The sequence below is a fragment of the Eumetopias jubatus genome, unplaced genomic scaffold, assembly GCF_037043125.1.
Source record: "Eumetopias jubatus isolate StellerSeaLion01/CBP00866 unplaced genomic scaffold, mEumJub1_p1.0 scaffold_2, whole genome shotgun sequence".
Lineage (NCBI taxonomy): Eukaryota > Metazoa > Chordata > Mammalia > Carnivora > Otariidae > Eumetopias > Eumetopias jubatus.
This window is the reverse complement of record NW_028274808.1, coordinates 16,076,666-16,089,188: the sequence shown is the minus strand read 5'-3', so window position 1 is coordinate 16,089,188 and position 12,523 is coordinate 16,076,666. Positions and strand designations below refer to the sequence as shown.

Below are 12,523 nucleotides of genomic sequence, written 5' to 3'. Positions count from 1 at the left end.
CCGAGTGAGCAAACCCACTTTTCATAGGTGTGGGGAGGAAGGAGATGGAGGAGTAGCTGCCGGGGAAGGAGAAGCTAGCTGCCCATAGGCTTGTGCGTTCTTGACCAAGAAATACTGACTGCTTAAGCCTTTAAGCCGATTGAATCATATTCTTAGCCAACAGTAGCATTGTTATTTGCCTGGCCTGCAAACGTCCAGAGAGGATGTGTGGAAGTTTGCTTTTGAAAGAATCTTAAAAATATTCCAACGGGAACACCATTGGAATAAGAATAAAGTCAGTCTGGCTTTTAATCATTTGTTGGCACATATGAGTCTTGATTCTTCTTCTTTGAGACCTGTTGGGGGACTGTCTTAAAGCGTGGTGTTTATATTCACCTGCAGCCTTGAAAGGCTATTTGCTGTGGCCAGTTTTCTTTGAATGTGGGTCTGCCTCCATTTCAAAATACCCCAAGTACTTTTTCCTTAATAGCAGTTCCATAGACGGGAGAAGGTTTATAATGCTTTCCATTCACGTTGATGAGTTGTTCTTCACGTGGATCTAAAAGAAGGATTTTCTTTAGTTCTTTATGGGATGGACTATAGTTTTCCAATGCACAGCATTAACCGGTGGGTTCAGTGAAGCTGGTTTGCAGCCTATCACCCACTGAGAGGCATGAATTAAACTGCTATACCTTGTCATTACCCACTAAAAATAAGAATCTAGCTGGATTTAAACCCTTAGCATTACAGACTCATGTCAGATTAAATATTCTTGCATGGGTGCTACTAAATCAGTCATTTTCTGAAGTTTTTGTTTTTTCCCAGGTTTTCTTTCTTAGTTTTTTAGTCTCTTAGTTTATTTCTTATCTCTAGAAATAGACTTTTTTTTTTTTCTTGCTTTCTTAGTCTAATGCTGTCTACAGCTTGGCTACTGCTGGTGCCTAAAATAGAAAAAAAAAAAAATCACCAGCTTCTGAGTGCATTTGTTCACGGGGGAATTATTTCGTATTCTCACACAGAAATGGGATTCTGTTGAGCAGCCCCTGCGAATTCACGCGATCTAAGGTTTTATGGAAATCACCTCAGGGACCTGTGGGGGAGAAGAGACAAGGGCAGGTATGTGGGGGGGAGGGGGTAGGAAAGTCCTCTTCAGATTTGGGGTGCCGTGGGTATGAGGACGGCTGGAAGGTGAGATGATTGGAGGGGAAGGCAGGTTTGCACATTGTACACGTCAGCTTGCTTCACGTTCTTAGGGTGGTAGTGCTGTTTATGAAACCTGCCCACTCAGTGCCAACAAGGGCCGGCCTCGATTTGTCTGCTTATCCTCATGGTCTCAGTGTACGCGTGCCTTCCTCCCAGAGGCCTTGCCTCATCCCCGGCTCCCACTGGTGGTAACGCTTCTTGCTTCATTTTGTGCCTTCCCCACCAGCCAGTTGGCCCAGGGAGACCCTGCACCGGGTCATCAGCACCACCCTCCCGGCTGCTGGGCACAGGGCCTGGCACACGCCGGGTGCTCTGCGCTGGGCATTGACCAGAGTAGCTCAGTTCCTATGCATTCATCTAGAATAAATCTGCTGGGAGTATACTACGGACTATCTGTTTCTTCCTTGGTCTGTCTCACGTTGGTTCGACATAACCACCCAGCATCTGATCATGTATTTCACTGGTGTTTTTAAAAAACTCTGTCCATTGTCTCTTCTTATTGGGAAGCCAAGCAGAAAGAAAACAGTGTCTGTTTTCAGATCTGGCACTGGCAGATGCCTGTCCCTGCCCATGGGTGGAGCAGTGGGGTGACTCTGCTTCCAGCTGCTCATTGGCCCATCCTCCACCCTGTCTCCTCCTGGGAAGTCAAGTATGAATTTTGTCTGCTAGTTACCTTTAGCCCAGTGGGCATCAGTGCAGGAGTCGGCATGTGACTAATGCCCTGAGAGACCTTGGCAGGTCGGGTAAGCGGCAGCTGAGCTCCTCCAGCCCCCCTCCCACCCCCACCCTCGCCACCTCTTCTGTTCTGCATGGCTGCATGGCGTGTCACCTAGCCGTCAGCTCTGGGTGGCACAGATGGTGAGTGGTTTTTAAGTCCTGGAGCTCTCTCTCCATGATTATGACCTGAAGAAGTCTTGCTTATCTCTTCGTTCTCGACTATTATGTAAAACCTGGAAATTTCCTCTGTGTGTGTGTGTGTGTGTGTGTGTGTGTGTGTGTGTGTGCGCGCGCACGCGCGTGCACCTACACAGAGCTGTTGTAGCACTAGACTGTCTGAGCTGAGCAAATATACTACAGAATTGGTGGCCAGTGAAAACCGGATCCTCTGCTACTCCATTAAAAAAAAAATGAACCATAGTATAGATTGAAATGTAAAGATGTCTGTATTTGAAAAAAGAAAATTATCTTCAGCTTTGTGACCTAGCTATTTAAAAGAACATGTAATAAGTAGCTCACAAATACCTTCTGAATGATGGCTAAAATGTTAGCACTTCGTGGCTTGGCAGGCAGTTTTTGAGAAAAGCCTTCAGAGCATTTACTATCATGTCCTTCCCTTTACTGCCAAAGGCGCTTTAAAGCACTTCTTCATCAATAATTTTCTTGTTAGAATTATTCTTATTTATTATCTGTACTGCACACTTTTTATATTGATGTATATATAAGTTGTCTGTAACATCCAGTGTGAGGATTTTCATCTAGTTTTCTTCTGTGTGTTTTGGCTTCTTAATTTTGTTTGTAAACTCTTTGTGGTCAAGCACTGTTTTTAATGAACTCTGTCCCTTCCTGTTCTGCACACAGGACTAATCACAGAATCTTGGTAGGTGAATAGTGATAGTACCTAGAATGTATTGAGCAGTTTCTGGTGCCCCATGCCATTCTGAGCTGTCAGTGTAAATCATTTAGTCATAAAAGCCCCACGAGATTGTTACTATTTTCAGCCTCCATTTATACTGAGGGAAACAAGGCTCAGGGCGGCGAAGTAATGTGTCCCCAATCCTACAGCTAATAAGCTGGGAAGATAGGATTTGGCTCTCGAATCTGGGATCTTAAGTACCATTCTGTACTTTTTCTCAGATACTATGCTGCAATCTCTCTCTAGATATTTGGTGGTTGGTTTAAAGTTTATGTGCACCCTTTTATCATTATAATATTTTAGCTATAACATCGCAAGGAATATAAAAGAGATTATTTGATCAGAAGAGCGAACTACAGTTGCCTTGCATTTGTATTGCTGCTTTTGTGGTACAGAGTATGGGGAAGGTGAGAGGCACATTGGAATTTAGGTTGGTGTGTTTTACCCATTGGGAGCTAGTTCTGAGAGGCGTGGGAAGAAGCAGGCGCGGATGGCCGTCAGGTGGTGCCGGCTTATTTGTACCTCTGTCCCTTTCTTCTCATTAGCCGTGATAAGGAGAGTTGAGTGTATCTGATCAGGTGGAAGAGAACAGAGAAGGTATCGGGGAAGAAGGTGGTAACTTACGCCACTTGAGCATGTTGTGACAAGAAGTCTTCGTGAGCAAAACCTTTTTAATGTGGGGAATGGAAGCTCGACACAAAATGATAGACGTAAAATGAATTTCTAAAGGGTTTTTAGAGAAATGACATTTGACAGCCAAGAAAAGAGCTGGACCATTAGACTGTGGGTTTAATGCCTTGATCGGTCAGCCAGGCATCAAGCCGGATGGCTGGCCTTTGGGAATTCTGGAGACAAGTCTTGCCTTCCTGAGAGGAATGTGACATTTTTCTCTTTTGACAGAATTCAGCTTAGGGAGCCACCAACACGGGACGATGCAAGCCCACGAGCTGTTCCGGTATTTTCGAATGCCAGAGCTGGCTGACTTCCGACAGTACGTTCGCACGCTGCCGACCAACACGCTCATGGGCTTTGGAGCTTTTGCAGCCCTCACCACCTTTTGGTACGCCACGAGGCCCAAAGCCCTGAAGCCACCATGCGACCTCTCCATGCAGTCTGTGGAGGTGGCGGTAAGTGGAGGGGCTGGCCTGCCTGCTGTGTGCATTTTCTCTGTGTTCCCCGATTCCCATGTTGAGTGCTATCTTGGTCAACATCAGTCACCTTCAAATATTTGTTTGCAAGGGCGCTTTGTAAGCCAAAATGTGCTCAACACACGCAAGTTTGTCAACGGGGTAGTAGATGGAGGGTAAGGGCCAAAATATAGGCAGAGGGACAAAGGAGGTGGTGTTGGTGGGGTGTCTCCCTGTAGTCACACAGAGGCTCATTGCACAAATCCTATTGAGTTTCTGCCCTATGCTAGGCACTACAGGAGGCCCAGAGGGTTCCGTGAGCGGGAAAGGATAGGCATAGAGTCGCTGCTCCTGCAGGGCTTACAGAGAAGAGAGTTGTCAAACAAAACGTTCCAGAAGGAAGGATTTCATCTGTGGTATACCTGATACTTAGAACACCTCCCCCAGCTTTTGAAAGGGACTCTGCGATTTCACCTAGGAAAAGGCGAGGCTAGGAACTTGCCAGAATAACATGGCCACAGAATTTCAGGTAAGACATGAACAAGCCAAGGGCATTCAGGAGATATCGAAGGTTGACTTGTTGAGGACCATGGTTGTATATAGAACTTGGGCACGTTACAGGCCATGTTCGTGTCGTCATGAAAATGAAACCAGAGCGTGCGTTCCCTCATTAGGGCTGAATGGGTGGGATGGCATGGGGAAAGCTAAGAACGCTTTTCAGGATTCTTTCTTAATGCTTTGGCTCTGCCTTCCTTCCTTTCTGAATCTCTTTAGTACAAAATGTGAGGGGTTGAAAAGATGAAGCAGCCAGGTTCTCACTGGTGCTGGGACTCTTGGCCTACTCTCTGCACTGTAGTCTCTCGCTTTCCCCGACCCAGGGCAGAATCGATTTTCAGTATTTATAACTTTCAACACACATAAAGAATGTTTCTTCTTCCCCATCCTGCCCCGCTCCCCAGGCTGATGGCCATGAGCAGGAGAGGTGCCCTTTCAAATGAAGCCTTGGCCTTCATTGAGTACCTCTTTGTTATTTATAGGGTTTCAGTTCTTTGCTTTCCTTTAGACAGTTGGTTGGATTCATTAATTTGAAACTTTTAAAATATATAGAAGATATGTCAGTCTAATTCATGCCAAAATGTAAAAATAGAATGACTGAATTATTGCCAAGGAAAGTTGGTTCTATACCTTATTTAGAAGGTAAACATGACTTAATATTTTACCTCAGCTAATCGCAAACCATGAGGGAGTAGAATTCGATTTTCCTAATAGATGTGTGTGAGGTTTTTGACATTCCTTTTTTCTGGAGGAGGACCTGGTGTCTCATAGTAGCATTACCATCGCTATGGAAAGAGTACTTGGCAAGTGCAGATTTAAGATATTTATAATTTAGCAGTAACTGTAAATGCCTAATTCGTATTGTATGAGAAATTGTGGAGGCGCTTACAGTGTGCTTTTTAAGCTCCAGCTAAGCATAAAGTCGTTGTGAGACTTGGGAAAATAAGCATGCATGTCCTCCGTAGAAGAGTTTAAAAATTATCGATAAGCAGAAAGAAAATTAAAATCTCCAATTCCACTACCTCGCAGAGAGGCCTCCTGATTCTTCTCTTCGCTTATAGAAATGGATTTAGCTCTGATTTTCAGAACTTCTAGGTCTTAGGAATAGTTACAAAATTTGCTTTGCATTTCTAAAAAAGAACTTAAAATATTGAATTTAAGACGAGCTTTGAGTTCTGATGCTCGGTAATTATAGGGGCTTTTATATAGCTAGCATGGTCATACGGACTGCTATGGCAGAAAGAAGCACTGATTTGATTTCATTACGTATTCATGAAGAGCCTGCCTATCTGGCACGGTCCAAGGAACTGATTGCCAGAATAAAATGTTGTTTTGTTCCTACTTTGAAAACAAGTAAGTGCCATTTGCCAGTCCACACCCTGATCCCTTACCCTCTGCCCCCATTTCGCATCCAGAGTTTTGCCTTCCTGTTCCCATAAACCTTACCTGGATATTAAAACGAGAGGAATCTGCACTTTTTGGTTTTGCTGCATCTCATTACTACCCACAGCAGCTGATTCCAAGCTACACCTTCGTAAAGTAGCAGCACAGAAGTTCTTGATAAGTTACAGCTTCTGACATTTCCTTTTTTAAAGTCAGGGTCAAAGGGGCTCCTGGGTGGCTCAGTTTGTTTAAGCGTCTGCTTTAGGCTCAGGTCATGACCCCAGGGTCCTGGGATCGAGCCCCGCATCGGGCTCCCTGCTTCTCCCTCTCCTTCTGCCCTTACCCCCTACTTGTGCTCTGTCTCTCTCCCCCTTTCTCTCGCTCTCTCAAATGAATAAAGAAAATTAAAAAAAAAAAAGAAGAAGAAGTTATGTTAGCACTCTAGCTGTAGCCCCGTGTAGGAAAGGCAATGAGGACATAGGCTGCGGAACGGGACAGAGAAACCGGAGTTTGGAACAGAATCCAACAAGCCTTTCTTAACTTCCAAGCATGGTTTGATCTGGACCTAGTTTAGAGGGCTATGCCTGTGGCAGTGGGCCCCGAAGGGCTGCCTGAACTCTGAGCTGTGGAGCGAAGCGAGTTTTTCTGTGTCCGTGTGGCCTTTAATCACTTTCACAAGTGACGTGCACGTTTCCAGGTTTCAGCTTGCCTCTGCCTGTTGCCTGAGATCCCCATGTCCCTTGGTGAGGATGACCTTCACCACAGTGACTAGAAACCCTTCGGGACCCCTGAGGGTCCAGGCCGTGGTCGTTGCGGCTAAGGGACAGAAGAGAGCGTGATGGCGCTGGAAGGGACCAGGAAGGCAGTGGATGTGGTAGAGGCTGGGCCTGGCTACTCTGCTTAGACCAGGCAGCTTTGGGCAAGTTCCCCTGACTTTCCTGACCTTCAGCTTCCTGGAAAACAGGAGTGACAGTTTCTGTCTTCCCTCGTGGATGTTGAGAGGACTGCATAGATACTTGCAGAGTGTCCACTTGGCCCATACTAAGTGAATGTTAGTTTTCTTCTTCTGAAAAGGCCTCCTGTTTTAACGATCATGTTTTATATACAAGAAAACAGCTGAATCCAAAGAAGCAAAATTGTATCATACAGCTAGTGGAATATCAAGAGCTCTGTTCTGCTGCTTTCATTACAGTAGTTGAAAGTTATATATTATAGCTAGGGCTTTTCAGGGGCAGGGGGCGGATGAAAATAAGGATAATAAGGAAGGTTTGGGTCTGTCTATATTAATTTTTTTTAAGATTTTATTTATCTGACAGAGAGAGAGAGAGAGCACAAGCAGGGGGTGTGGGAGAGAGAGGGAGAAGCAGGCTCCCCGCAGAGCAGGGAGCCCGATGCAGGGCTCGATCCCAGGATCCCCAGGATCATGACGTGAGCCGAAGGCAGATGCTGCACCAACCGAGCCACCCAGGTGCCCCTGTCTCGATTAATTTGAAGAGCCAGTGGCTAGACCTTTGGACCCAGGAGCAGCCTCTTCTGACAATGGGTATCTCAGGCAAATGAGTCTGCAGGTGGTGATGGAATGGAAGGAAGAAAAGGAACAGGTAATAGAAGAATAGAGTCTGAGCTTCCCGCACAGGTTGGGTGTGGGATCAGACACCGTCAAGGATGGGTTGGGAGTGAGGCCCGGTGCTGGGAGCATGGAGCTGTCAGAGCCTGGGCTAGCAGCAAAAGTGGATTTCTGGTGAGCTTCTGCCTCCCCTCCTCCTCTGCCCCTGCACCAGGTTGGACATAGATGGGCTCAGAGCAAAACTTGGTGCTGATGGGGGTCATAGGCCCACCTACCAGAGTTTAAGGGATCGAGGCAACAAACCATTCCAAAGTATAAAAAGGAATCATTGTAATTGCTGAAGGAGGTAGTAGAAAGAATATGAGAATTCCTTTAACTGGTGAGAGATAGGCCTTGAGATAGCTTACCTGTCAAATTGAGATGGAAAGATTTTGGGTAACTACTGCTAGATTATAATGTACTTAAATGAAAACCCAAGTTATTTGCTTTGTTTTTAAATATTAGAGAAGGAAGTAAATTGTAGGATGCAAAAAGTTTGGTTTTTTTTTTTTTAAGATTTTATTTATTCACGCAAGCGAGCGCACAAGCAGGGCGAGGGGCCGAGGGGGAGGGAGAAGCAGACTCCCCACTGAGCGGGGAGCTAAGGCTGGTCTTAATCCCAGGACCCCGAGATCATGACCCGAGCTAAAGGCAGACTCTTAACCAACTGAGCCACCCAGGTGCCCCCCCAAAACTTTTTTATACCAATAAATCCATAGCCTTTCTGAGACTTCATTTTAAGAATATCAGAACTTCATTTCAAATTTACCTTTGTAACTAAACCAACTAGTCTGTAACAGATTCACTGTTTAAACTTGTTAGTGATGGCTCCTTGGTTCCAGTGTGGGTTCATATCTTTCAAGATGCAGAACCAGTTCTTTGGGTGTCAGTCATCTTGTCTAAGTTAGGTGACTTTCACACCAGGTGAGCTAGTGACCTTCAGGTGCATGCTGGCTGGCTCCTCCTTCAGCATGAGAGCTTGGGACTGACCCGTCCACATGGTGGGCTATATATGGTTAGCACCTTGCCATAGCATTTTAATCCTGTGCTCCAGACGGTCTCTTGAGGAGGATGTGACGCTCTGGATTTCATCCTCCATGAGTCACAGAGTAATGGTCTGACAGACATCCATTCAGAAGCACTTGAACATCGGCCGAGTAGTGTGTGCACAATCCCTGGGAAGAAGAGGCTGCTGGCCTCCTGCAGTTTACAGACGGGAGGGCAGTACCACCAAGGACTCCTTCTGTCTCTGGCAGAGCATCCTTAAACTAAGAGTAACATGAGCAACTTGTTCTCATGCCATCGAGCTAGAACTCTGGTTCATTCTCCCATAAGAACTCTGAAAGGAGCAAACTTTCACACATCTGGCCTGTGAACCAACACTCCACAGATAGCGTGGTTTTAAGTTTTGATGAAGACTCGCATGGGACTTGCACAGACAAATGGCCTGCCTCTGGGGTAATGACACTGGCAATCCAGAGAGTGAAAATGACCCAAAGAAGTTGACTCACAGAAGCAGTGAGGAGAAGGGGGGTTGCCTGGGGCTGGAGACCCAAACTTCCAGCTGCCCCGTGAGCAAGGACTGAGGAGCTCACCCACAACACGGCGCTCACCTACAACATGGCGACCGTGGTTGAGAACACTGCACTGTACAATTGAAATTCGCTAAGAGAATAGGACTGAAGTGTTTTCACTGAAAAATGAAAAAAAAAAAAAAGTAAATTCTGTGAGGTGATGAGATGTTAATGACTCCATGGCGAGAATCTTTTCACACTGTAGGCAACACTCTGGGTACACTGTAGGGGCTTCACGGTTTTATCAATGACACCTCAGTAAAGCTGGAAGAAACAAAAGGCAAAGAATGGCAATGCACTGGACTTGAATGGCTGGGGCTGGTTCCGAGCGGGGGCGCTGTTGTCCAGTGGGGCAGGGGCAAACACGGCCATGAGGCAGAGGTGCAGGGAGGGTCCGCATGGGAGCTGCCAGGGCAGAGCAGGAAGAGACATTGTCTGGGAAGGGCAGGTGCGTTCAGATGGTGGAACCATGGCCGCCTGCCTGGTGGTCTGTGGCAGAGCACCTGTGAGAGGGGGTGTTAGACTCATGAATTTGGAACCCGGTGGGAGATCGCAGGGGAGCATGAAGAGGAAGGGAGGAGTATTAGGAACAGCCTAGTTGTTTCTGCAGTCGCTTGTAAATAGAAACCTAAATAAAAACAGAATTCTCATCCCTGGGAAGACTCGGAATGGTTGACTGGAAGTCTGGGTGGGACTTCCAGAGAATCTCCTGGTTTGATGCGCTGGCTTCAAACCTGTCAATAATGTGTAAATTGTGTATATTCAATGTACAAATAATTGTGTAAATCCCTGTTTGGGGGCATTAACCTTCGTTTACTTGCCGTTTGTAATTGCGGGTGTCCGGGCAGTATTCCGCCACTGCCCATACTGGATGTCCACGGAGCTGGGTCCAGGACATTTTAGATATCCTGCCAAAGCCTTGCCCGGGGGCTGTTTTCTCACCTGATGGCAAAATAACGGGGTGTGTGGTCAAACAAAGATGTATGCAAAGATTTGCCTTTCTTTCTTTTATTTATTTTTTTTAAGATTTGCCTTTTTAATCTTATCCCTAGCAACTTGGCTGCTGCGGTGTTCAGAGAGTTTTCAGGCACATTTTTTCTGAAGCGTTATGGCATCTGAGGGCATTTTCAACAAGCAGTCCTAGCAGTTGGGACAGTGGGAGTGGATGGAGAGAATGTGATGGAGGGGTGTTTTTGTTTAGACTTATTATTCTGGGAGTGTGCAAACATCAGCATTCTGTACCTTGCCGTAATTTTAGCACCTCTTCTAAGACTCTACGGCTTCTTAATAACCAAGTATGAAAAACCTTGCTGATTACTTTTTCTTAACTACACTCACATTGTGGGAAACTTAACTGAGCTTCTATATGTTTTTAGGCTCGTCTACTAATTGAAAGTGACTAGGGCTTTGAATGAGGTGGTGCTGGTCACAGGGCAGTGGTGGGTGGGTGAGTGGGCGCAAAAGCGAAGGACAAGCATGACAGAGAACTGAAGGCTGAGTTTCTGATCTTCCTGCCAAGACCGGGCCACAGAGGATATTAAGTAGCTGCCTTTTGGAATTCAAAGGAAGAAAGATGGTTGTTTTAGAAAAATTTATTCTTCGGTTCCATTTAACCGGGCAGTAAAAGCTTAATCTGTTCACTTAATAGGAATACAGTAAAGCAGGTCTGACAACACAATTTGATTTTGTACAAAGGATGCTGCCTCTCAGAGGCTTCGTTAAGCAGGGAACGTGTATATTTATAAATGACAGAAGTGTGTGCTGGAATATTTATTTAAGTTTACAAATAGCCTCCCCCGAGGCAGGGTCAACTCGTGCCAAATGAAAAATGACAAATATCAACTTTCTGAGCCTCTCGACAAAAATCCCTGCTTTTCACATTCATGTCTAGAAGGTCAACCATGGATAAGAAAGACCCTGGTTCCCTTTAGAATAGTCAAAAGTGGAGCAGAATGTCTCACATATTCTAAATGGCAGGCATGTAGAGATGCCGTAGGCAGTTTTGTTTTGCTGGAACAATGTATGTTTGTGGGTTTTGGATTTGGTGGCTCCAGACTTTCTTCCCTCTCACGGACGTGGGAGGGTGCTACTTTCCCTTTGGCTGGTTTGCCCTGGTGATGACATTGAAACGGGCTTGGGGGCACAGAACTGTAGTTTCTAAGTGCTGTGCCAGCCCCCCGATCCCCACTAAAGCACACCCTCCCCTTGGGATAGCGGGGGCTCAGGAAGTAGGAAACTGGGGGGGGGGGGCGGGGATTGAAATGGAAGCCCTTCTGAGGATTAGAGGAAATTGTTGAAGAACCAAATAACCGAGTCAGCCCCCCAGTGATCTGGGCCTGGCTCCTCGAAGATAGAGATGAGCAGTATGTGGGTGAGTTTGAACCTGCTCAGGATTCACAAAAACCTCTTACCATACCGGATGTCCACGGAGCTGGGTCCAGGACATTTTAGATGTCCTGCCAAAGCCTTGCCCTGGGGCTGTTTTCTCACCTGAAGAGCCCCTGGTGTGTAAGAGGCGCTCAGGAAATACTCACTTAGCTTCCAGCTTTCCTGCATTCAGATGACAGAACCCAGCACTGATTGTGATGTGATGGTTCTGCCCTTTCTTTCCTCCCTCGGCGTAAAGGATCTCAGCAAGTCAGCTAGTTCAGTAGTGAGCATGAGCTGTGAACCTGAGGGTTCCCCGTTATCCTGGGACATAGACAGTTCAGCATATCATGGGGAGTCTATGTGTTTTGTCTGTTCGTGTTCAGGAAGTATGGTTGGAAAAGTCACCGACTGGCTGGCCTCTAAAGGCCCTGGTTCATATAGCAAAGATCTAAGGTTGCTAGAAATGAGAATCGACGGCCAGGGAGTCTCTCTAAGAGGTCACTGGATGGAAGAGTGGTTTTTGTGCCTGAGAAGCAGACAGTAGTGTTCAGGGCAGGGTAAGATGCATGTAAAAATATGAGTGCTGGGAAGAATATTTCACATGGAAGATACTGGCAACAGCAAAAAAAAAAAAAAAAAAGCCAACAAAAAAAATCCCATGCCCATGCCCCCAGAACTGTGATTCTACCTGCTGCTTTTCCGCCTGGAGATGCATTTAACAATAAAATCCAGCCACGTCTTCAACAGCTTCCTTACAAGTTACACAGTTCTCCTTGCCTGCCTTGTCTCCCCCCCAGCAGGAGTAAACAGTAGTAACACAAGAGGAACTTGAATGTCATGGCCTGCAGATACCCATTTTCTAGATTGAGATGAATGAGACGGGTTTATAAAGCCTGGATTTTTCTATCCCCCAGAAATCCTCAAGGATGTAATTCCCTTTTGGCATTTAAATATGAGAGTGCACAAAATGACTCTCACCATCAAGAATCCTTTTTGTCAAATACAGGTTTCCCCTGCTATCCAAAAGTGGAGCGCCCCTATGAAAGCTTTTGTAAGCCTAAATGGCATAAAGCAAGAGTGTCCCCCACTTTCC

At 46.0% G+C, this 12,523-nt stretch overlaps 1 protein-coding gene across 3 annotated transcripts in view; it reads left to right on the top strand.

Annotated features, from left to right (window-relative positions):
* Positions 1-12,523, top strand: part of ACSL1 (acyl-CoA synthetase long chain family member 1) — a 74,517-nt gene that overhangs the window by 23,571 nt on the left and 38,423 nt on the right. For 2 of the 3 annotated variants that reach the window (XM_088020917.1, XM_088020915.1), the window contains exon 2: positions 3,716-3,942. In XM_088020917.1, the coding sequence (XP_087877043.1) occupies positions 3,748-3,942 (195 nt within the window). In that variant the 5' untranslated portion in view covers positions 3,716-3,747. Of the gene's footprint in view, positions 1-1,957; positions 2,041-3,715; positions 3,943-12,523 lie in introns of those variants that run through there. The other variant, XM_088020916.1, reaches the window with a different exon arrangement.